At 45.0% G+C, this 25,990-nt stretch overlaps 1 protein-coding gene across 1 annotated transcript in view; it reads left to right on the top strand.

Annotated features, from left to right (window-relative positions):
• Positions 1 to 25,990, top strand: part of LPAR3 (lysophosphatidic acid receptor 3) — a 93,571-nt gene that overhangs the window by 32,093 nt on the left and 35,488 nt on the right. The window contains exon 2 of the mRNA XM_062190100.1: positions 1,647 to 2,400. Within this exon, the coding sequence (XP_062046084.1) occupies positions 1,665 to 2,400 (736 nt within the window). The 5' untranslated portion in view covers positions 1,647 to 1,664. The remainder of the gene's footprint in view (positions 1 to 1,646; positions 2,401 to 25,990) is intronic.

Raw genomic sequence — 25,990 nt, 5'->3', positions numbered from 1 at the left:
GCATGTACTGATGCCATCTCACTAGTCAAAGTGATCAGTTTCAGTTCACAATTGATCACTCTGATAGGATTAAGAGTCAAAGGGATCACATAAACAAGACTAGTGTCTGAAAATACTGATAGAATTAAAAAGGGAGAGAACGGTCCAACATAGGAAGCAGGATACACAGCAGACTCATAGAATGGCAGATGTCCTAAACAACACTCTGGCCTCAGAATCAGCCCTTAAGGCATTTGGATCTGGCTGAAGAGCCCATAAGAGTATTTTAGGCATGGAAAGCCAAGACACTCTGGCAAAAAAAAAAAAAAAAAAACCTAAATGAAAGATCTCTGCGAGTGAGATCCCAGTGGAAAGAATGGGACATCAAAGAAGGAGGTACCTTTCTCTGAAGGGAGGAGAGAACTTCCACTTTGACTATGACCTTGTCTAAATAAGATCAGAGTTGGCAAACTCAAAATGCTTCCATAGCCTTGGCAACTCATGACGAGAGCCTAGGGTAGTTACTGGTGCCATAAACAAGAGTGTCAATTGTTAAGTCAACAACAGAAGTCACTGTGCACTTATTCCCCATGTAGGATCTCTGTCCTTAATGTGTTATACAATGTGAATTAATGCTATAACTAGTACTCAAACAGTACTTTACACTTTGTGTTTCTGTGTGGGTGCAAACTGTTGAAATCTTTACTTAATATATACTAAATTGATCTTCCGTATATAAAGATAATTGAAAATGAATCTTGATGTGAATGGAAGGTGAAAGGGAGTGGGAAAGGGGAGGGTTGCAGGTGGGAGGGAAATTATGGGGTGGAAAAAAGTCACTATAATCCAAAAGCTGTACTTTTGAAATTTATATTTATTAAATAAAAGTTAAAAAAATGTTTTTGCAACAACAGCAAAAAAAGTGCCGGGGAAGGAGACGGACTTGAAGTTAGTGAATTGGAAAATTCCTTCAACAAATTCTCAGTGGTACAGTTTGGATTAGGAGATGATAAGGAAGATGTAAATACGAAGGTTAGGAAGAGGTGTTGAGAGCAATGATTCCTCCCTGCATCATGTGCTTAATAGGAGAATGTTGTAATCACAGCTTGAAAGCCAACGATGGTAAAAAGAGGCTCAGTAGTGGTGGGAAATTGAGCTCTTGGGGAAACTATTTGGTCTTGTGAAGAATATTTCAATCCCCATTATTGGCCAGAATTACCAACCTGCCCTTGATTAATGAGCATAATCCATAAAAAAAGAAATTAACTGCAAACCACCGGGAACAGCACAGTGAGCTCTGTTCTTATAATCATTATTGATGTCGAGTGGGTGTCAGTCCATTTGCCCTATTGACACCTCCATGGTAATTCATCCACTTAGTCAGTGACTTACCTGTCATGAGACAAGCAGGCAGCTTGATTCCGGGGTCAGAGGATGAGCAAACCAGAGCCTTCTTTGCTGGGCTTGCTGCTTGGCTTGCAGAACGAATGGAACACAAGCTGCGCACTGTGGTAGGAAGTCAGGCGACTGTCCCTGAGCAAGGGCCCTGTACTCTGGGGCCTGAAGGGCTACTAGGAGTTAGCCTGGACAAGGGGCTGAGCAGTTGGTGGTTCAGCGGCTGATTCTGCAAAGAGTGATGTTTGTTTCTTCTTTAAATTTCCTTCTAGGATGTTCAGTTCTTCACGATGAATGAGTGCCATTATGATAAGCGGATGGACTTTTTTTACAATAGGAGCAACACGGACACTGCTGATGAGTGGACAGGAACCAAGCTTTTGATCGTTTTGTGTGTTGGAACATTTTTCTGCCTGTTTATTTTCTTTTCTAATTCTCTGGTCATCGCAGCTGTGATCAAAAACAGAAAGTTTCATTTCCCGTTCTACTACCTGTTGGCCAACTTAGCTGCTGCAGACTTCTTTGCTGGAATTGCCTACGTCTTCCTGATGTTTAATACGGGCCCAGTTTCAAAAACGTTGACTGTCAACCGCTGGTTTCTCCGCCAGGGGCTTCTGGACTCTAGCTTGACCGCCTCCCTGACCAATCTGCTGGTTATTGCTGTGGAGAGGCACATGTCAATCATGAGGATGCGGATCCACAGCAACCTGACCAAGAAGAGGGTGACGCTGCTCATTTTGCTTGTCTGGGCCATCGCCATCTTCATGGGAGCAGTCCCCACGCTGGGCTGGAATTGTCTCTGTGACATCTCTACCTGCTCATCCCTGGCCCCGATTTACAGCAGGAGTTACCTCATTTTCTGGACTGTGTCTAACCTCGTGGCATTCTTCATCATGGTTGTGGTGTACCTGCGGATCTACATGTACGTCAAGAGGAAGACCAACGTCTTGTCTCCCCACGTAAGTGGCTCCATCAGCCGCCGGAGAACACCCATGAAGCTCATGAAGACAGTGATGACTGTCTTAGGTAAGAGGAACCAAGCAAACCGTGATTCCTATGCATCCGGTGAGGTTTACTGAGCCTCTGCTGGGTACAAAGCACTTCCTAGGTGGTAGGATTGCTGCAGTGAACAAGAACAGACACCAGTCCCCGTTGGCCCGGAGCTTCTGCTCGAATGGGGGAAGACAAAATAAGCAGAAATGATAAAGTGAGTCGTATGGAGAAGGACCGGTTAGGGAAGGGAGATAAGAAGCGGTAAGCAGGCATCGTTTGCAATCTGTAAAGGAAAGTACAGTGAAGAGCAGCGAGGAGTAATGGGGGAGGGGCGTCTGGGGGCAAGAGCTCCAGGTAGAAGATGAGCAAGCACAGGAGCCCTAGACAGCAGGGAGGCAGCGTGGCTGGGGAGGAGTGAGCCAGGGGGAACAGGACAAGGCCAAAGGGCTCAGAGGTGGTGGTGGGGAGGGCAGCGGGGCAGGAGCCATCCGATTTGTGTAGCTGTAAAGACTTCAGCTTTTCTTATCTAAGTGAAATGAGAAGCTGCTGGAAGAGTCTGAACAGAAGAGCTGCACGCTCCTGCTTACATTTTGATGGCATCTCTCTGTCTTCTGTGTTAAGAAAACGCTGTAGTAAGGCAAGGGCAGAAACAGGAAGATTGCTCCTGAGGGTATTTCAGGAGGTGGGAGAGATCAGCATGTCCGGAGGGCAGTTGGAGGTGCTAATCAAATTCTGGACATTTTTTCAAGGGAGACTTGATAAGATTTACTGATGCATAAGATATAGGGATGGTGAGAGGTGGAGGGGAGGGTGGGAAATATCATCGACCTGGATGGGAATGACTGAAGAGGAGGAATTTTGGGGGAATGATCTGGAGTGTGGTTTTGGACAAGCTGGATTTCGGATCCCACTAGACCCGAAGTGCAGTGCCAGTCCTGTTGCAGAGGGAGCTAGAATCCAGCTGGGCTTGAGGTCTGAGCTGGAGATGCACATTTGAGAGTCCCCAGAGGGAAGAAATTGTATCTTAGACCCCAAGACTGTTTGAATTCACCCTGAAAGCAAATGTGATGTAGAGGAGCAGAGGGCCAAGGAAGGAGCCTCAAGGTGCCCTGATGTGAGGAGGTGGAGAAGACAAGGAGCCCAGAAGGGGAGCCAGAGCACCCCTGAGATGATGTTGGCTGCAAAGACAAAGTGAGAAGGCAGTTGGGGAAAGGGAGCACAGGTTAAGTATCCCTCATCTCAAATCCTTGGGACCAGAGTATTTTAGATATTGGAATTTTACAAATTTGGGGATATTTGCATAGACTTTACTGGCTGAGCCTCCCTAATTCAGAAGCCCCCACTCCAAAATGCTGTAAAATCCAAAGCCTTCTGAGCATCATGGGAGTGCTCAAGAAGTTTCAGATCAGGCAGCTGAACCTGCCATAGGAGGGTTAGTACCCCTGAGACAGGGAGTAAGACAAAGGCTTACTACAAAGTGGTAGCTTATTGATGACCTTGAGAAGATCATACATGTCATTTCTAGGATCCTGATTGGTGTGAAATTAAGAAAGAAAGGGAGGAGAGCTTATTGCAGTGGGTTGGGATGGCTCCACGAGTTCTGCATTGTACTGTGAGCCCTGTGCCAAGACCACACATCTGGTTTAGTAGAATTTGCTCCTTTTTTCTCTGTGGTGGGTGGTCTAGCCCCTTCCCCCACACCCCCCGCCCCAATCCCAGTCCTGGGTTACAGGTAGACAAACAAGATGTTTTGTGGTTTCCCAGGCCTTATGTTCTAAGGCACTGAGACATTTCCCACCATATGTGGTGGGTTTCATAATGGGGATCCCTGGTTGAGAGAGGTTCATGTCTGTACACTGTACACTGTACACTGTAGGGACTGTACACTGATTTCTTGGGAAACAATCTGCACCAGAGGTGTGGGCCAGGCCAAAGCTGGGTGGTGGGGACTCGATCCAGGTCTCTCACAGGGTGGCAGGGACCCAATACTTGAGATGTCACCTGCTGCCTCCTTAGGTGCACATTGTCAGGAAACTGGGACTGAGAGTGGAGCTAGGACTTGAACCCAGGCACTCTGACATGGAATGCAGGTGATGTCTTGAACTGCTACACAGAATGCCCACCTCCACCTGCCTGCTTAAAGAGAACCTTTTCTTTTTTCTTTTTTTTTTTATTAAACTTTTATTTAATGAATATAAATTTCCAAAGTATAGCTTATGGGTTACAATAGCTTCCCCCCTCCCATAACTTCCCTCCCGCCCGCAACCCTCCCCTTTCCCGCTCCCTTTCCCCTTCCATTCATGTAAAGATTCATTTTCAATTCTCTTTGTATACAGAAGATCAGTTTAGTGTATATTAGGTAAAGATTTCAACATTTTGCCCATATAGCAACATCAAGTGAAAAAACTACCATTGGATTACTAATTATAGCATTAAATAGCAATGTACAGCACATTAAAGACAGAGATCCTACATAATTTTTTTTCAAATTAATTAATTTTCTATGCCATTTCCATTTTAACACCAGGTTGTTTTTTTTTTTTTTCATTTCCAATTCTCTTTCTATACAAAAGATCACTTCAGTATATAATTAGCAAAGACCTCATCAGTCTGTGCCCACTCAGAAACGCAAAGTATAAAAATACTGTTTCAGTACCAGTCATAGCATCACTTGGCTTTAGACGACACATTAGGGACAGATCCCACATGGGGTGTAAGTACACAGTGACTCCTGTTGCTGACTTAACAATTTGACACTCCTGTTCATGGCGTCAGTAATCTCCCTAGGCTCTAGTCATGAGTTGCCAGGGCTATGGAAGCCTTTAGAGTTCGCTGACTTTGATCTTATTCCGATAGGGTCATAGTCAAAGTGGAGGTTCTCTCCCCCCTTCAGAGAAGGGTACCTCCTTCTTTGATGGCCCCGTTCTTTCCACTGGGATCTCACTCACAGAGATCATTCATTTAGGTCTTTTTTTTTTTTTTCCATGATATCTTGGCTTTCCATGCCTGCTATACTCTCATGGGCTCTTCAGCCAGATCTGAATGCCTTGAGGGCTGATTCTGAGGCCAGAGTGTTGTTTAGGACATCTGCCATCCTATGAGTCTGCTGTGTATCCCACTTCCCATGTTGGATCTTTCTCTCCCTTTTTGATTCTATCAGTTAGTATTAACAGATACTTGTCTTGTTTGTGTGATCTCTTTGACTCTTAGACCTATCAGAGCTATCAATTGTGAGCTGAAATTGATCACTTGGACTAGTGCGATGGAATTGGTACATGCCATCTTGATGGAATTGTGTTGGAATCCCCTGGCACATTTCTAACTCCACCATTTGCGGCCAGACCGATTGAGCATGTTCCAAATTGTTCATCTCCTCCCTCTCTTTTTCCACTCTTAGATTTAACAGGGATCACTTTTCAGTTAAAATTTAAACACCTAAGAATAATTGTGTGTTAATTACTGAGTTCAACCAATAGTACTAGAACAACAACAACAACAACAAAGCCGGAGGCATCACAATACCTGATTTTAGGACATACTACAGGGCAGTTGTTATCAAAACAGCATGGTACTGGTACAGAAACAGATGGATAGACCAATGGAACAGAATAGAAACACCAGAAATCAATCCAAACATCTACAGCCAACTTATATTTGACCAAAGATCCAAATCTAATCCCTGGAATAAGGACAGTCTATTCAATAAATGGTGCTGGGAAAATTGGATTTCCACATGCAGAAGCTTGAAGCAAGACCCATACCTATCACCTTACACAAAAATTCACTCAACATGGATTAAAGACTTAAATCTACGAACTGAAACCATCAAATTATTAGAGAGCATTGGAGAAACCCTGCAAGATATAGGCACAGGCAAAGACTTCCTGGAAAATACTCCAACAGCACAGGCAGTCAAAACCAAAATTAACATTTGGGATTGCATCAAATTGAGAAGTTTCTGTACTGCAAAAGAAACAGTCAGGAAAGTGAAGAGGCAACCAACAGAATGGGAAAAAATATTCGCAAACTATACTACAGATAAAGGATTGATAACCAGAATCTACAAAGAAATCAAGAAAATCCACAACAACAAAACAAACAACCCACTTAAGAGATGGGCCAAGGACCTCAATAGACATTTTTCGAAAGAGGAAATCCAAATGGCCAACAGACACATGAAAAAATGTTCAAGATCACTAGCAATCAGAGAAATGCAAATTAAAACCACAATGAGGTTCCATCTCACCCCGGTGAGAATGGCTCACATTCAGAAATCTACCAACAACAGATGCTGGAGAGGATGTGGGGAAAAAGGGACACTAACCCACTGTTGGTGGGAAAGCAAACTGGTTAAGCCACTATGGAAGTCTGTCTGGAGATTCCTCAGAAACCTGAACATAACCCTACCATACAACCCAGCCATCCCACTCCTTGGAATTTACCCAAAGGAAATTAATTTGGCAAATAAAAAAGCCATCTGCACATTAATGTTTATTGCAGCTCAATTCACAATAGCTAAGACCTGGAACCAACCCAAATGCCCATCAACAGTAGACTGGATAAAGAAATTATGGGACATGTACTCCATAGAATACTATACAGCAGTAAGAAACAACGAAACCCAGTCATTTGCAACAAGATGGAGCAATCTGGAAAACATCATGCTGAGTGAATTAAGCCAGTCCCAAAGAGAAAAATATCATTTGTTTTCCCTGATCAGTGACAACTGAGCGCCAAAGGGGAAACCTGTTAAGTGAAATGGACACTATAAGCAACAATGAACTGATCAGCTCCTGTCCTGACTTTAGATGTACAATGTAATACTTTATCCTTTTTAGTATTTGTTGTTGTTGTTGTTGTTCTAGAACCTTTTCTTTTTAAAGCATGTGTAGTATATAGCATGAGATAGAAAAGGCTGCTGTGCTCCTTGGGGCCGCAGTCGTGTGGTTGTTAGCTTCATGTGTGGCTTTATCTAGAACAGTTTCAGAAGGGTTTACAATATAGGAGCGGTGTGATTCTGCCAGGTGTGGCATTGGGTAAGAGAAGCACAGGATGAACTTGTCTGGTGAATAAGAGAAGTGGTAGGATTGAGGTGGAACAACATTGGGGAATTGGTTAATGGCGGGAAGACAGCTTGGTGTCAGTGACCTGGGGAAGTTCCTTGGTGGTTAGACAGAGGGTTCTAGTGGAAGACAGGAAGTTTGGGGACAGGGAAATGAAACTGGACTAATGTGGAATAAGGTGTTTCAGACTTCTGGCTCCTGACTTCTTTGGATAACAGATTTGCATTTTAGCCTCAGCTCATTCCTCTTCTGTAAGAGTGATTTTTCCCCATGTTTTCTGGGTTAGATTTCCTCATCTGAAATGGAATAGGTCATCTTCAAGTTGTTCCCAAAGGTAGGAACAAAAAAGAAGGATGTGTGTGAAGAGGGGGATTCAGAGAGAAAGAAAGAAGGGAGAGAGAGGAAGAGAGGGAGAGAGGAAGGAAAGGTGGGAAAGAGAGAGAGAGAGAGAGAGTTTTATGAAGCAGCAGTCAGCACAGTTCTGATTGTGGATCACAGCACATGAGGCAGGTGTTTGGTGCAGTGGTTAAGCCACTAGTCGGGGCACTTGCCTTCCATGTTGGATTGTCTGGGTCTGGGTCTGGTTCCATTCCCAATTTCAACTTCTTGCTAATGTGCACCCTGGGAGGGCAGGTGATGACCCAGGGACTCAGGTCCCTGCCACTCACATGGGAGACCTGGATTGAGTTCCTGGTTCCCAAGTTAGTCCCCATTCCCTGCACCAGGGAAGTAAACCAGCAGGTAGGGGCTCACTCTGTATGCTTCTCTGCCTCTCAAATAAATTATTTTTAGAAGTTGAAAAGCATAGAACTTCTTTTCCTGGGTATACTTACCACAGTATCTTCCTAAGAAAAAGCCCCAGTTGTTCTATCTAAAATGTGTAAGAATTCAGTTACCTAAAACAAGCATCTCCCAAATACCAGGGTAGTAGAATAATCAGCAGTGTGGCCATCTGTTGTCATTGAAGTCACTGGTTCTGAGCATGCAGAGATAAATAGCTAAATACTAATTCATTTAATGATTATGTGATTTAAATATCTTCATGATAGACTGCTAAGTTTTTTTTTTTTTTTTTTTTTTTTAAAACAGGCAGAGTTAGAGAGAGAGAGAGAGAGACAGAGAGAAAGGTCTTTCTTCCATTGGTTCACCCCCCAAGTGGCTGCTACGGCCTGCGCGCTGTGCCGATCTGAAGCCAGGAGCCAGGTGCTTCTCCTGGTCTCCCATGCAGGCACAGGGCCCAAGCACTTGGGCCATTCTCCTCTGGCTTCCCGAGCCACAACAGAGAGTTGGCCTGGAAGAGGAGCAACTGGGACAGAACCGGCACCCCAATTGGGACTAGAACCCAGAGTGCTGGTGCCGCAGGCAGAAGATTAGCCTAGTGAGCCCCGGCGCTGGCAGACTGCTAAGCTTTTCTAATTACTTGATATGTATCTTATAGGAAAAGTTTAAGATTAAACTGAAGTTTATTACAAACCTTCTTCTTTTGCATATTAGAAAGTCAGCCAAGAGGATATATTAACTGTCTGTTAAGCAGTATCTAAGAGGTATGTGGTCTGTGAATTCAGGGAATTTTATCTTACCTTAGAGCAGGAGGAAGGATAGACAGAGCTGTAGAGATGGGGGAAGGCACTTAGAAGGCCTCGGATGGAGTATGGAAGTGAGTTTGAATGGACAAGAGGAAAAGGCAGAGTAATCAGAAGTGTAGAGGGAGAATTATCTAAAGATTGTGTAGCACCAGAAGGAAGGCCCAAGGAGCACAGATGCTTGTGTGGTGCAGTGGAAAACAGCTGAGTTGTGAGCTAGAAAATTGTGTTGGCTTTCCGCTTCGGAGAAGAGAGATCAGATGGCCTTGTGTTTCTGCTTCAGGATTGTGGTTGAACACAGAAGTACATAGAGCTCGATGGAGAACAGGCCTTTTTTCTTCAAGGGGGGTGGGGGGTAGTAACCATTGTGTGAGGCTTTTTTTTTTAAGATATATATTTATTTATTTGAAAAGCAGAGTTAGAGAGTGAGTGAGCAAGAGAGAAAGAGAATCTTCCATTCGTTGGTTCACTTCCCAATGGCCAGAGCTGGGCTGTTCTGAAGCCAGGAACCAGGAGCTTTATCTGGGTCTCCCATATGGGTGACAGGGGCCCAAGCACTTGGGCCATCCTCTGCTTCTTTCCCAGGTGCATTAGCAGGTAGCTGGATTGCGAGCACAGCAGCTGAGACTTAAACCAGCGCCATATGGGATGCCAGCACCTGTAATGCCACAGTGCCAGCCCCTGTTGTGTGAGTTTTAAGTTGGTGTGTGACTGGGTAAGCAGCCAGGCAGCTTGTTCCCCTCTCTGCAGCCTCAAGGCAGAATGCTTGCTCCCGGCTGCGTTGTGATGTGGGATGGGGCCTTTCACATGAAGGAAGGTGCTTATTGAATGTTCTCACTGAAAAGACATTGGAGACATATGATCCTGCTTTCCAAATGGTACCAAGGCCCTCCCTGCCCAAGAGAGGCTTGAAATCCTGCTTGTCAACAAGTCTAATTGGCTATAGCCACTTGACACACAGGAAGCCCGGTGGAAACCCCGTCATTTGTTGTCAAACGCACACCATGTGTACTGTGTACACAGCAATGTTTTGTTGTTTCCCAGAAAATGAGCTGGACTTTCTGCTATTTTGTGTTCTTTTGAAATACAAAAGAAAAGAATGGATGGGGACTGGTGCTGTGGCAGACAGGGCAAAGCCACCTCCTGTGGTGCCTGCATCCCATATGGGTGCCAGTTCAAGTCCCAGCTGCTCCTCTTCCAATCCATCTCTCTGCTATGGCTTGGGAAAGCAATGGAAGATGACCCAAGTTCTTGGGCCCCTAAGCCTGCATGGGAGACCCGGAAGAAGCTCCTGGCTGACTTCAGATACAGCTCTGGCCGTATGGGGAGCGAACCAGCAGATGGAAGTCTCTCTCTTTCTCTCTCTCTTTCTCTTTTTGCTTCTGCCTCTCTGTAACTCTGCCTTTCAAATAAATAAGTAAATCCTAAAAAGAAAAGAAACAAAAGGGTGAAGGTATTTGTGACCCAGACTTTTCAAGTCTACCATAAACCTTCCTTCTCTTATGGTGATGTTTTTCAAACTGCATGTTGTGACCCACTGTTGTAGTTCCCCCTTATCTGTGAGAACTGCGTTTCAATACTTGGAACGTGCCTGAAACCATGCACACCATCAAGCCCTCTATGTACTGTGTTTTTCCCTCCACCAAGATTGATGCTCACTCCCCTCCCCCCTTTTTTTTTCTCTCAGGAGAGAGGGGAAGGAGATGAAATGGTGGCAGGTGGAGAAACATTACCTGGGGTTCTCTTGCTAAGAGGAAGTAGGTGAAAATTAAGTACTACAAAGATCCTTGCTAGGGGCTTAACAGGTTAAGCTGCCTGCAGTGCCAGCATCCCATGTGGGCACTGTTTTGAGTCCCGGCTCCTCCACTTCCAATCCGGCTCCCTGTTAATGTGCCTGGGAAAGTAGTAGAAGATGGCCCAAGTGCTTGGGCCCCTGCACCCAGGTAGGAGACCTGGATGATGTTCCTTGGTCATGGCTTTGGTCTGGTCCAGCGCTGGCCGTTGCAGCCATCTGGGGAGTGAACCAGCGGATAGAAGACCTCTGTCTCTCTGTCTCTCCCTCTCTCTCTGTAATTCTGACTTTCAAGTACATAAATAAATCTTTTTTTAAAAGAGCTTGCTAGAGTATTGCTCATAATTATACATGATGTTTCTGAATGCTGTATCTTCTTCCATGTTTAAGGACATTGTTCTCATGGAAATCCTGCAAAGTGAGTAGGAAAGATATTATTATTCTATTTTCTTTCCACTCCCCTAAATGCACCCTGTACTCAAGTTATAATAAATTATTTGCAGTTTCCCTTTGCCCCTCTAACACCTTTCCCCTCATTCTTCCTGGAAAACTCCCATTCATCTTGAATGACGCAACTCAAATATTCAGTCTATTTGAATCTTTCTCTCCCTACCCAGGTAAATCTGATTACTACCTCCTTTGGGCAGCCTTTAAATCTTATCTACACCTCAATCAATATACTTCATTGTTTACATGTCTTTGTTTTGAAGGAGAATGTATACACTTTGAAGTAAGGGACTGTCCCGTGGTTATCTTTCTTTGCATAGCTGCCATGCAGTACCCTGTGTGACACATACTTGTTGAGATTATCATAGAATGAATACATGCAGGAACTGAGTTTTAAGGAAGTTGAGTGGCTTTTCAGAAGCTGAAACTAAAAGGAGAACCCAGGTTTCCACACTTCCAGCTTGACCGTTGGCAGGTTCTGGCTGAACACGCCTATAAGGTAGACAATGGCAGGGGAATGGGTGGGCACATACAAGAAACTGAGGTCTCAGAGGGGAAGTGATAATTCTGTCTTGGGAAGGAGAAAAGAAATGAATATTTCTTGAGTGTTTTCCATGACAAGGTCAGAATGTTCTATGCTTTTAAAAGTTTGTTCCATTGACCACTCACAACAACTATGTGGACCTTTTTTAAAGGCATGATATCTAGTCCAAATGTTTTAATAATAATAATAATAATACCCTTAACAACAACAAAAAGATAGCTTGTCCGTAGACCCATGCTGGTAAAATTGTTAATAGTTAATATTCATGTGTATTATCCATGGTTCTGAGTGAACTACATGTTGTTTTCTGCTTGTTTGTTTCACTACAACCATGAAGAGAGGCTCTGTTATTTATTACCAGGTGAGGGAACTGAGACTCAGAGGGGTTTGAAGCCTTGTCTGAGATCAGCAGCAGAGCTGAGACTGGAGTAGCTCCAGGACCCTGCTCTTTATAGACAATTCATAGCCTGTTGTATTCATATTCATAGCCACAGTGACATGGACCCAAGCCGTAAGGTGTATAACTTGTGTCTTCTTTGGTATGTGGTTAAGTTTGTTTCTACAAAGTCACATGATCGCTCAATACTTACCTGACTCTTGATTTGTCTCAAAGTTTTGCAGCATACTAAGGACACTTGCAGCATCCTCTATAGAACGTCAGCTCCATACTCTTCAAACTTGATGCTTATTAGATTAGACAGTCAGAGGAGGGCCTCTGGAGTCAGGGAAAGAGCTAGACTTGCCTCGTGGCTTTTTGACTTCTAAGTTGTGTGACCTTGAGAAATTTACTGAAACCCTCTGTGACTTAGTTTCCCTATTCATAATATTGGTACTTAGACATGGTGAGGTTTTGAGGATTAAATGAGATAGTGCACATAAAGCAATCAGCATGGTACATGGTAGGTGGTAAGTACTGGGTAAATATTAGCTGTTCTTCTTAGGCCTTAGTTTGAAGAGCCTCACCCTGTATTCAAGCAGAGTGTCCCTTTATCCCCAATAATGTCCCCTAAGTACCCTAGAGAATATAGGAGAATATAGGTCCTCTGTTGGTGTCATCATGATGGCAGATTTTGTAATATGGACTAGTAGCCAGGAGGAAGCTGAACAGGTATTTCCTACAGATGCTGCCCAACAACTAGCAAACAGAACCAGCTATGTTACTGAACAGCAATTCCAACACATGGTCACCATAGGACTGCAAAATTTGGCACTTGGATTGGTCTCTACATACTGCTCTCTCCCTGTGAAATTCTGTTGGTGATTCCTGTCCCTGCCAGATGATCTTTGCATTAATGACTCGTTTCATTTTTACAACAGTATGGAGAAACGTAAATGAGAGCCTGAGCAGCAAGCACTAGCTGAGTGGGAGTCCTGTAATTCAGCTTTCACATCTTGTAGATCTATAGGAAGTTCCTCAGAGAAACTGTCTCCATCTTGATGACAATCAGACCTGGTGTCTAGTCAGTCAAATGCCATCGTCACCTTCAAGGGACTGAGAAATTTTCCTTGGGTCAGAAAAGAATTGGGACCAGAACCCAGGCTTTTAACATTGTTCACTGAGCTTTAGAAAGGGACTGTGGGGGGAGAGAGAGCAAAGAAGCAAAGGAAGGAAGAAAGGGAGGGAGGGAGGGAATGAACATGCATACACACACACACATACGCATACATACATACACACATACACACACATACATGCACACATACATACACACATACATACACACATACACAAATACACACACACATACACACATACATACATAAACACGTACACACACATACATGCACACATACATACACACATACACACATATATACACACACATACACAAATACACACACATACACACACACACACTTCAAAACCAGGAGGCAAGAGAAGCTAATGAGTGCATGGCTAACGAGGCTGAGACATTTCTGTTCAGCTTCCATGGCCCTGTAACTCCTTCTAAAACACAGAAGCCTACTTTAATGTTTGTTACCTTGCATGCCTTAATAATCAAATATCTGAAATAAAAAAACGTTTCATTTCTTAAGCCTTGCCTTACAAAATGCTGAGTGAAATAAACAGCTCATTGGCTTACAGGGTCTCGCCTTGTGGGCATGCGGAAGTGCTATATCAGCAAAGAGTGAATAAGTCTTTTCAGAGTTACAAATACTTAGTGCTTAGAGCCCAGGGAGTATCTGTACTTTTGTCTTGAAATCTCTGATCCAAGGAGCACCCTTGTTGCAGACGGTTTTCCTGGGTGCTTGATGACATTGCAAGAGGCGCTTTAGAGGAGGGAGGCCGTGGCTGCAGGGGGAGCTGTCACAGTAAATGGGGGAGTGCACTCAGGAGCTGCCCCGACAGTTCTGTTGGACTCATCCCTCGCACGCTGCAGGGGAACGGTGTGGTGTGACGATTGAGAAGACCTCAGTCTGATGTTAGAAGGAAGATAGCGTCACTGCGTGTGCCACTCCTTCCCACCTTGTTAACTGCCACCTTACACCTCTTCAACCACAGCGCTGTTGGGAGTCCCTCTGTGTCGTCTGCCTCTGCCGCTCACGGCCCTTTGCCATCTCAGGTCTGGCTCTTGTTTTTGTTTTTTTCCATTTCACTGCTTTAGGTGCCTCCCTTTGTGGTCACTTCAAAAGTCCCTTTTCCAAAGCATTGTCTGACTTCTTCCTTCTTCCTTTTCCTCCTCATCTTCTCAAGTTCAGTTACACTAAGTGCTCTCAGCTCCTTTTATTCCCCTTTCACTCTTTGTTCTTCAGAACCTTTTCTCTGGCTTGCCTTCCATTTAGAACCTCAACTCGGCTGGAACACTGATCGCGTATTTTCTGAGTGCAAGTTACAGAAACACTTTTCCAATTTGACATCTTTGAGAAACAGGTTAGGGAGGACTGCCTTGGAGTTGTGCAGGATGAGCTGACCCATGGTAGAATTCTGTCAGATTCCATGTTAACATTACTTGTACTTTGAAAACGTCAACCGGGGACTGCTGCATTCAGTGTGTGGCTCAGGCAGAACTGGGGCTTGCTGGAGTCACACCTCTCACGGACCTAGGGGTCAGCATGGAAGCTAGGGCGAAGCGCAGGAAACCCAGGAAGTGTTGGTGGGGGCAGCACAGGTGAGCAGCCCTCCCCTCCCACCCTGACAGTGTGGCCACCTGCTCTCCCTTTTCATCAGATTGTCACTGTGAGCTGTGCAGGGTGTATGAAGGACAAGTACGGTTGCCCTGAGGAGTGGATACCTGTTGAGAGATTCGGCCAAGGTCAGCTGATTGCGGGTGCAGTGGGGCCAGCCTCCTGAACTTCTAGTTCTTGCCTCTTCTACTACATCCCAGCTTCTTGCCTTGTTGAAACTATCTGTCCTTAGATACACAATAAGGATGTTTGTTTTCAGTAAGTTTTGAGAGCTTCCACTGCTCAATACTGAGTCTGTTTTGTTCTCTGTATTTTCTGCTCTTTTTTGTCTAAAAGAGATAAGTCACATCTCGGGTAATGAGTGGCGAGAAGAGGGTGTGGCATTCTGAGTAAGGTGAGAGGCAGGGCAGGAGACAGGTGTTCCCATATTGAGGGCTGTCAGTGGGAAGGAGGAGCAGGACAGGTGAGTTTCTGGAATAAGGGGTTTAAACAGCAATGATAATCTGATTTGAGAGACATCTTAGAGCCAGAGAATGGAAGGCCTTGAGTCCTAAGATTGTGTGAACTTTACTGCCAAGTGTCTTCAAGAGACCAGGAATATAACATGGGTGTCTTAATTGGGCCTGAGGTGGGTCTAAGGCAATAGAGAGAGGTGGCACCTGTGGCCAACTGGATGGCTCATGCCCTAGGTAAAAGACATTTGGCCGTTAAAATATTGTGAAGAGGGTCCGGTGTTGTGGTGTAGCAGGTAAAGCTACTGCCTGCAATGCCAGCATCCATTGTGGACACTGGTTCAAGACCAAGCTGCTCTGCTTCCTATCCAGCTCTCTGCTAATGCCCTGGGAAAAGCAATGGAAGATGACCCTAGTGTTTGGGCCCCTGCTACTCATGCGAGAGATCTTGAGGGTGTGATGGGATGTGAGGAAGGTAAGACTTGTGACATGCAAAGCAGAGTTCAAGAGCGATGGGAGGTGGGTCAGAGGGAGAGACATCACTGTGGAGAGGGCTGGGAGAGGCCTACCACCCGGGGACAGTGGGCAGCTCGGACGCCAGAGAGGCCGAGCTGGCCTTCATAGTCCTGCTGCCAGAAGGTGCGTCTGTCAGCTACAGGCCGAGTGTGCACAGGCAGGAACTGCAGCCGGGGGGCTGCCGGGGGCTGTAGGGAAGCAGAGGGGAACAGGCCAGCAGAGCATAAGCTTGCAGAAATCTGGCAGGAAGAGGCAAAGATTTAAAACATAGGTGGTCAAAACTAGAGACATCCGGAATCAGGAAGGGGGACTCCATTGTGGGAACCAAAAAGCAAGAACAAGATCAGACCTCGTCACCCCAGCCACTTTCCCCACAGCCTCTGAGCCTTGCCCTCCCTCTCGCCTCCCAGCAGAACCCGCGGTCCTTGCTTCCTTCCTCTGACCTGAGCACCTCCACTTTCCCCCTTTGCCATCTTAGCCGACCTGTCAAGGCCTCCACCCTTCCCTTTAGCTTAGCTGCAGGAGCTGTGGAGCCCGAAGCACATGCTTTGTCCCTGTTTTTGCTCTGCGGTGTGCTTGATCGTTAGCAATATAGCCTCTCACCTTCACTCCTATTCCAACTCCTGCTCTGTGTCCTCCCTCCTTACCAGACTCTCCCCATTCTTATTCTGTTTTCTTAATCCTTTTCATCATAATACACTAGCTTCTTCCCTTAAGTTCTGACAACTGTGCTTAACTAAGGCATTGTCCTGCCAGCTGGCCAGTATACCCATTTGACTTGACTCCTTGTGTGTGGCGGCCTACTTTGTGCAATCCTTGATGGTTTCTTTGTACTTCTCTTCCTTCTCTGTTGCTTGACCAGAACCTTCCATTTCAAACCACCTCTGAAATGCTTGGTTCCTTTACCTCTGGGTGCTCCAGTTCTCTCGAGGTGATCCTACTCTTGTGGCTTGAACCAGTGTCTCTATGAGAATACCTTCCAAAGCAGTGTCTCCATCCTCAGCCTCTCCCAAGAGATCCAAATCTTGTTTCCACCTGCCTGTTACACACACATTTGAGTGTCCTGCAGGCACCACGGACTTCCTCTTCCCTTTAAACCTGCTCCACACATTGCACTGGATCTCTGCAGCCTCTCCATCTGGCTTGCCTTTCAAGTTGGCAGGCTTGGCAGCACCCTCTTTCTCACTATGTGTCTCCTAGTAGTCGCCCAGTCTATTCAGTGGTGTCCTAGGACCTACGCAAGCCCTCAGACCAAGGCTGACCATCTGCTGCTACCTATCATTTCTGTCTGGATTCTTTCTTCCAGGCTTTTTCTGCTTCAGGCCTGCATTCCACCTGCATTTTCCTAGAAAGCACAGGTAACTCTGTCTGATCTTTTCTCATCTCCTCTTGCATACTTGAAAAAGCCATAATCCCTCAGGGGGGATTCCAAGGCCTCTTTCCCAGGTCTGTTCACAACTTCCTTTTCCAGGCTACACTCTTCCCACAAAGCCCCCGCTTCTGTCATGCCAGACTTGTCACCGTGCTGCAGTCACTATTTGATGTACCCCCATGTTTTCAGCTTGACAAACTCGCTGCCATGTTTCAGGATATCCAACTCAAGGGTCTTCCTTCTCTATGCTACTTTTCTCTCATTGCTCCAGGCAGAGCTAAGTATCCAGAGCTTCTGTAATACACTACTTATATCTGTAAAGTGCTTAACTCATTTTATCACCATTGATTTGCTAAATACCTATATCTCGTATAAGACTGTGAGGTTGTCCAGGGCAGGACTTTGTCTCTCTGCTTTCATTCCTGTAGTCCCTGGTACACAGTTGGTATTTAACACATGCAGAGCCAACAGCACACTCACTGGTGGGTCTTGGGACAGGAACTGGTGGTTAATGAAGGGTCTGCTCACAAGAACAAAGGTAAGAGGGGCGAGGAAGGAGACTGTAACAATCAGCATTCATGAAGCACTTGCAGTTGTCAGGCTTCTTAATGCACTGTTGTCTCATTTCTAAATAACAACACGAGGAGGGAGAGCAGAAGTTTTATTTGATTACACCACATTGTGCTAAGCCTCTTCAAAGCTCTGTGAAGAAGGCATTGCTGCTCCCATTTTAAATATGAGGCTCAAGGAGGTGGGAACCTGCCCCAGGTCATATATCAAGATCTAGTAAAGCCCCAATTCAAAACCTGCTGTGCTTGCCCCATAGCTGTGCCCCTCCTGGGGTTGGAAGCCCAGATTCCAGCCGTTCTAGAGATGGAGCATCAGAGAGGCAGTAGCTGGTGAAAGCCAGTGGTCCTTGTCTTTGGGCTTGCCCTTATGTGGAGCATAGCCACAGAGACTAGTCCTGTGTCACTAAGGACCCTCCTTACTTCCTTACTAACTCTGTGGCCTCATGCTGTGATTTGTTGATACAGGTCCTGTGTCCTGGTTCACACCAGTGGTTGTCTTTGTTTGAGCTGTCGGGCATCTGAGGAGGGCATCTTGCCACCCTGGGACTGGAACTGACTTTTATGAGGGACCCTTAGTTATGAAAGGATATTTGCTGGTAGGGTTAGGACCAGAGGGATTGAAGGGTCTTCAAGATCCCTGGTGATTAGCATTTTTTCTTATTTATTTATTTCAAAGGCAGAGAGAAATAGAGAAATATTTCATCCATTAGTTTACGTCCCTGATGCCTACAACAGCTGGAACTATACCCGAAGCCAAGAGCTGGCTCAATCCAAGTCTCCTGTGTGAGTGGCTGGGATGTAAGTACTTGAGCCATCACCTGCTGCCTCCCAGGGTAGGTTAGCAGGAAGCTGGAATCAGGACCGGAACCAGGACTTACTTGATCCTAGGCACTCTAATATGGGCTGTGGGCATCCCAATAGTGGCTTAGCCACTAAACCAAAAGCCTACCCCGATTAGTCTTCAGTTCCCTCCCTCACAAGGAGGCTGGCTACTTGGGAGACGCTTACATCACCACTGCTAACAGGGCCTGCTGCATAATTTTGTGAGCACCTGTTCCAAAGGCAGGGGTAAAGTGCTACTAAAACATGAAGCTCTTTCCCTTCTACATATCTCCTTGGCTCAGCCTCATGCTCTTTTGACTCGCTTACAAAACACAAGTTCAAAGATAAAACTTTGAGGATTTCAGGACACCACCAGCAGAGCTTTAAACCCAGCGCAGGCCCTTCTGAGTGCCAGCCCTGTGTGACTGATCCTATGTGACCACGTAGGCTGCAGGCCCATGAAGTTGGCCCTGGCTGCTGAGTATAACCCATTGGCTTTAACCATGCCGGGGCTAAGCCTATGACAATCCAGGCAGACTTACGTCTTGTTAAGTCAGCTCCCTGAGGATTGTGTGGACTAGCTGGGCATCCTGTCTCAGGATCAAACTCCTCCATATTCTTAGAGACTTCTTGTCTTCTCAGCCAGGGCTGGTATCTTTTTCCAGGGTGAAGCTCCTCATCCCTGGTCTTGAGCACTGACAGGAGCTGGAATGCTGCTGCATAGCAGAGACCTGCAAGTTATCTGAGCAGTGCAAGTCCCCCGGACTCCCCTTAGTGTGTCTGTGGTGCTACACTTTCAGAACTGTGCTCACAAATGAGTCAGGGGACAGTCTGTTTCTACTCTGGATCTGGCTATCAGGGGCCACACAAGGCCAATGACACAAATATTGCAGCCAGAACCGCCTCCTCAGGACGAAGGTCACCTCAAGAACCCCACAGATGGACCTTGGACCAAAGGTCAGGACTTTTTGTGCAGCTTGAACATTTCCTGCCTTGCAAGGTCACTGCTTTCCTTCCCCAGGACATGTTCTGAGCTGCTTGGTCCTAGGTGTGGAGGCTCTGGCCTCAGTATGTGTTGTATTGAGTTGAATTCTGAGGGTCCAGGTGCTGTGAAACACATAGCAGAGTTCCTCAGATCTGTGTGGCCACTCGGATCTCCCACTGTGACCCCAGACACGCATGGCGGACTTGTGAGTGCTGCCGCAGGGTGGAGCTGAGTGCTTCCTGCTGGGACTGCAGGATCTTCCCGGGATGCCATGGTGCCACAGCGACGCATGTTGCTCTAGAGGCTCTCACTGAAGCTAAAGCTGTCTTTTCACTAGTATGGAGCAGACTCTCCGAAGGACATAGAGATGGTCCTACAAGAACTTAATGCTACTGCGTGCATTTGTTCTACCTTAGAAAGGAAATCTCATTCCTCTGCTTCAAGTCAGCTTGCAGTCCAGAGAGGCAGCATTTTTGTGCATTTGGAGAATCTTTAGGCTTCCTGATTCTTCTCTGCTGGCTTCTCCATTATAAGTGATCGAGTAGCATCATCCTTTGCTCTGGAAGGAGCCATTTTTAAAACAATCTTTTTTCTCTTCTTCATGAAGGTACTTCAGAAAGTTCATGGAAAATAGAACCAAAAGATACATTTATTTTGGTGTACAAATTTTTTGAAACCCATGCATAGTTTCCATGCATAGTTTCCATGCATAGTTTCCATATACTGTTTGAAGATCCCTCATGTATCGTAACAAGTCTTTATAAATTTTTGTCATTGTTTTGTTCCTTTAGTTATTAGGAATAAACTATTTTGTTAGGTTGAAATTAGCCTGTTTGAATTAGTGTCAGATCTCATTTGCTGTGACACAAATAATACCTTTGTGGGTAATGAAAGCAATTTAATGGTGTGGTCTGAAGGAGAAAACAATATTACTCAAGCTATTAACACCAGGGGACTTCTCGCTGACCTCTTACAGTGACCTGCAAACTGTGCTTCCAACATTATTGCACTCTTGAGGATCCAGGGGCTGAAGTCTGGCCTGAAAGTATTTTATAGAACTCTCCATCTGGAAAAGTCATAAAGAAAAGCAGAGAAATACAAGTAGCTATAAGTGGGAAGGCAGAAGGGACTTCTGGAATTGAACATAGGTTTGCTGGGGTTTTTTTGAGCAGTACATCTCCAGATTGTCTGGGCACAAGGGCAGTCACTGCAGCCTCATGAAATTAAAAACTCTATGGGGCTCTGCAGAATTGTGTTTGAGACTCACTAATAGGACTGGAATCTACAAGGAAATGTAGATGAGACAGCATCTCTGACCTTAACTGTGGCGGTATGATTGGTCATTCTCTACTGTCCCTTTATAGTGCTGCAGCAACTTTAAAATACCTTTTTTTAAATTAAAAAAAAAAACCTGGGAGATTATCTGAGAAGAATTTTTGGCAATCTTTTGTGATCAGTAAGCTCACCATCTTAAGTTTGTATTAACTCACTGAACCCACGGTACTAGGAACTTGATAGAACTTTGCAATATTAGACTGCAATTTGCTGCCTGCTCAAAACTGAGGGAGTTGGAGCTCTCCCACCTTATTTAGAAATGTGCCCTCTTATTTGATTTCTTGGCAAGAACAACAATTTAGGATTGTGGCTGTGTGGCACTGGTAGAACGTGTTGTCCAGTCCTGGGTTTGATACCTTGTTTGTATATGACAGACAAGCAGCTTTCAGAAACTTCCTGGTGGATAAAGGATCCTTTTTACAATTTGGTGGTTTCACTGCTTTTTTTTTTTTTTTCTAAAGGTTTCATTTTTCCTTCAAGTGCAGGCACGTTCATTTTATCAAAGCTGGCATTTTCTCTTCTTTAAAAATCTTGAGTGTCCTGAAGAAATTTTCCAAAACTGATAGTGTACATAAAAGCATGTTGTGTGAACATAATTACAAGGATTAATTGCTTTGCTTTTGGGTAACAATGGACCAACACTTGGTGTGATAAGAAACATAGTTTTTATTTTATTTTGTGGTTCAAAGGCTGCTTACTACTGCTCCTGATCATAATCTTAGCCCTTTTTGTCAGATGCATTTAGTCCAGAGCGTCATTTCCTTTTTTTTTTTTTTTAAGATTTATTTATTTATTTGAAAGGCAAAGCTACAGAGAGGCAAAGGCAGAGAGAGAGAGAGAGAGAGAGAGAGAGAGGTCTTCCATCTACTGGTTCACTCCCCAAATGGTTGCAGTGGCTGGAGCTGAGCTGATCCAAAGCCTGGAGCCAGGAGCTTCTTCCAGGTCTCCTGCGTGGTTTCAGGGGCCCAAGGACTTGGGCCACCTTCTACTGCTTTCCCAGGCCATAGGCAGGGAGCTGGATTGGAAGAGGAGCAGCTGGGACACAACCAGCATCCGTATGGGATGCCGGCGCTGCGGGCCGAAGTTTAACCTACTATACCACAGCATTGGCCCCACAGAGCTAATTTTTAAGTCAGAGCATTTGATTGTAACTCTGCTTTCTGAGGACAAAAAGTAATTTTCCCATGCCTTAGTTTTGTCTTCTGTGAAAGTCAAAGTCCTTCTTAGAGAGGATTCTTGGGTGTAAGTTAAATGTAATGCGACTGAGAAGCTTAAAGCATACACATGATGGCCTCTTGAGACTTAACAGTGATTTAAAAACATTCCTCAAAGGACATCATGTTAAGTGAAAATAAGCCACTTGAGATTTAATAATGATTTAAACATGTTTCTCAAAGGAAATGATATTAAGTGAAATAGGCCAGACAGACAAATACTGCCCCTTGTCCCTCATATGAGGATGCTAAAACCTCAGTTTGAACACAAAATAATGTTTGCTAGGAGATGGGTGGAAGGAATAGAGGGAGTTTGGGTAACACATACCAAATCAGAGTTTGATCAGAGAACTCCATCCCTCGTATTCAGGCATGGCTGGGTGACTGTACTTCACAGTAACCCATTATGTGTTACATGAGTGAGCAGAAGAGCGGTGCTTCATGGTTCCAGTATTCAAAAAGTGATAGCAAGCAAGGGAAATGTTGATACCCTGATTTGATCAGTAGACATTGTATATGTGTTTGGAAATGTTGCACTGCAGCTCATAAATATGTATGATTATTAAATAAAAAATTAAAGTCAAAATTTAAGGTTTTTTTTTTTTAAGATTTTTTTTGAAAGGCAGAATCACAGAAATAGAGAGAGAATCTTTCATCCATTGGTTCACTCCCTAAATGGCCTCAGCAGCTGAGCTGGGCCCATCTGAAGCCAGGCCCCAGGAGCTGCGACCAGGTTTCCCATTTCATGGTTGCAGGGGCCCAAGCACTTGGGTTCATCCTCTGCTGCTTTCCCAGGCACATTAGCAGGGAGCTGGATTGGAATTGGAGTACCGGGACTCAAACCGCTGCCCATATGGGATGCTGGAACTTCAGGAGGAACCCCTATGCCACAGAGCTGGCCCCTAAGTTTTTTGTTTGTTTGTTTTTGTTTTTAATTCTTTCTATGACTTTAATTTAGCTTACCAATAATTCTGAGCAGAAGATAGGAGAAGTGTTCCCAGCCTCATTTTATGGGTCAGGAATAAATAAAGCCTAGAGAAGTGTCTCTATTTGTTCATCTGGACCTTGAGACCAGAGCCCAGAATTTTAGTTTTATAAATATTGAAGAACTTTGGCTCCAGAATTTAAATGAAGTTTAGCATCTTTATTTTTTGTTATTCTGAATGTGACTTACTTGTCACTAAAGTGTGTACATCACAAAATTTATGATTTAGAAAGTGGAAGTTGGAAAAAAACAGAAAATGGAAATTACCCCTCCGTTCTGTTTGGAGATCTCCGAACCACTGGTGACAGTTTGGTGTGCCCTCTTACAGGCACTCTCCCCGCGCTAATAAAAGTGTGTGTGTGTATGTGTGTGTATACAGTGCTCACATGCACATAGAAATGACTTTGTGCAGAACTGTGTTCTTAATAGGATGTTTTTCCATCTTCCTTTTCATACTTGACAGTATAGTAATCTTTTTCATGTCATCATAAACATATAGGTCTAATTCTCTTCAGTGGCTGCATAAGGTTACATCATATTCCATTGTGAATGGTTGCTATTTTGTCTGCTGATTCTGATTTTTCGCCATTAAAATAATGCTGCAGTGGGCAACCTGGAATATCCATACCTGAGCATCCCTGGAACTGTTTTATGACCTGTGATATTTGAGAATCACTCGGTCAAGAGAAGTCCTGTTTAACATTTGCTAGGTCCTTCTAAACTATCCTCCAGGGCTGCATCCATCTGCAGTTCCACAGACAGTGAGGTGGATCTCCTGTGCCTTCCATCAACACCAGGTTTTTGTAATTCACATTCCTTTCAGTGAAGCCTCTCTGCTACAGCACAAGGCATTTGGAAGGGAAGAGCTGCCCTTCCATCACTCCCTGTCGGCACACCAAGGGCAGGTGGTGTAGAGGAGTCAGCTAAAGCTGACAGGGAGGTGAGCATCTGTTAAGCTAGAAATGGCTTCCGCTCCTGTGCATTCATTCAGATAACATTTATTGAGGGCTGTTACTGGGCAGAGACCCTGGGGATAGCATGATAAACAAGACAATGTTTTGCTTTCATGAGTTTGCATTCCAGAGTGGGTCAACCATAAACATTATACCTGCTATATATTATATCCAGTAGAATATAATGTCAAGTATGGTGAAGACTTGGGATGACAAATAAAGCAGGGAAAAGGACAAGGGAAGGGGTGTGTGTGGGAGGGAGACCAGGTGCTGGACAGGATGCCGCTCTAGACCAGATGGTCTTGGAAGGTTCTCTGTTGATGTGACTTTTGAATACCTACGTGCGGTGAAGACTGAGCCCCCCTGATAACCTGGAGAAGGCCTCACCAGCTGGAGCTGGCAACAGCAAGTGCAGAAGGCCTGAGTACAGAGCCAGTTTGGCAGGTTCCAGAAGTAGCCCCAAAGCTGCACTGACTTTTGATTTGCTAGAGGAAGATAACTGAGCTACTTACTTTCTTTGTCAAATGCCACGTTCAGGCGAACGAAACCGTGAACCGCATGTGTGTGTCTTTCGAAGAGCGATGCTGTTCCTGTACAGTAGCACTTGGAGCACTAGAACGCAACATCATAACCACTAGACAGCAGGTCTCTGCCAGCATTCTGCAGAAGGAAGTGGCACTGCACGCCACCTCTCTCCCTACCGCAAGGCTGCCTTTGTTGAAATTTACACAGGTGTTGAACAGACCTCCGCACCTGCAGCGTGGAAAAGGCTAGACCAGTGCGCTCTTGTACCTGACCGTCCTTCGTTCTGCCTCTTTGCTTTGTTCATTATTAAATGTGCTTTCAAGTCTCTGGAAAGAGCTCACAGCTGAAAATAATGTGGGTTGGAGCAAAGTCACAGATAGCACTGTCCACTCACCAGGCCCAGTTGTTTCTCCTGAGTCTAAGGACAGGTCACCTCCCTGTCCTGGGGACTTTCACACTGATTGAAAATCACAGCAGGAGATGAGGCGTAGCTCTGTGGAGGGGACGAGAGAAGGAGAAAAGGCAGTTTGAAATGTGAGGCTGAGGACAGGAGTTAGAATTTCCTGCTGGCCTGCGCCTCCGCAGGCAGGGGGCTCCTGACTCATCCTGCTGGACCGACTCTCAGCAGCGTGAAGACCAGATGGGAGTCCGCTTTCGCTTCATCACTTGGTCCCCATCCTTTTAAGCCTCAACTTTTGCAGAAAGGATAACATTGCCCAGAGAGAAATGCTCACGGAGATGGAAGCATTGCTTATGGGGCGGTTTTTGTTTCCTGCACAAGACTTCCTCCGTGTCTCAACATGTAGGGAGCCTATTTTTTTTTTTTTTTTACTTTACTCTCCTCCAAGAGTCTTATGCAAGAGGGCTCAAACAAGAAAAACCTCACCTCCTTGTGAACAGAGCAGCACCCCTGGAAGACTTTGAAATCCATGCCAAATGTGATATTGAGCCTGGAATTCAAACATGGCTCTGTTGTTACTATCTTCTGCTTCCAAAAGGAACTCCCAAGCCTACCCTCATTTACCTACAGAACAGAAAAATGTGCTTGCTCATAAGTACTTTCCCAGATAATTTTTTTAAGAGGACAGTCTCTGAAGAGTGCTATGAATCGGCTGACTGGTGAAGTTAATTTGCACTAATACTTTTCATTTTATCAGAATGACAACTAATGGAAGTGTATTTCTTTTAAGGTTTCGGTTTAAAGCTCTGATGAAGCTGAAGGAAATGTGAGGAAAATGATTTCTGTTGGTTCATTTGCATCATTCAAATCACTTCTGTAGCCATGCATTATGGATCTCTCCAGACTCTCCGGGGCCTCCTCACCTTTAAGCAGTGACCAA

This window comes from Lepus europaeus, chromosome 5 (assembly GCF_033115175.1).
Source record: "Lepus europaeus isolate LE1 chromosome 5, mLepTim1.pri, whole genome shotgun sequence".
Taxonomy (NCBI): domain Eukaryota; kingdom Metazoa; phylum Chordata; class Mammalia; order Lagomorpha; family Leporidae; genus Lepus; species Lepus europaeus.
This window is presented reverse-complemented; position numbering and strand designations above follow the sequence as displayed.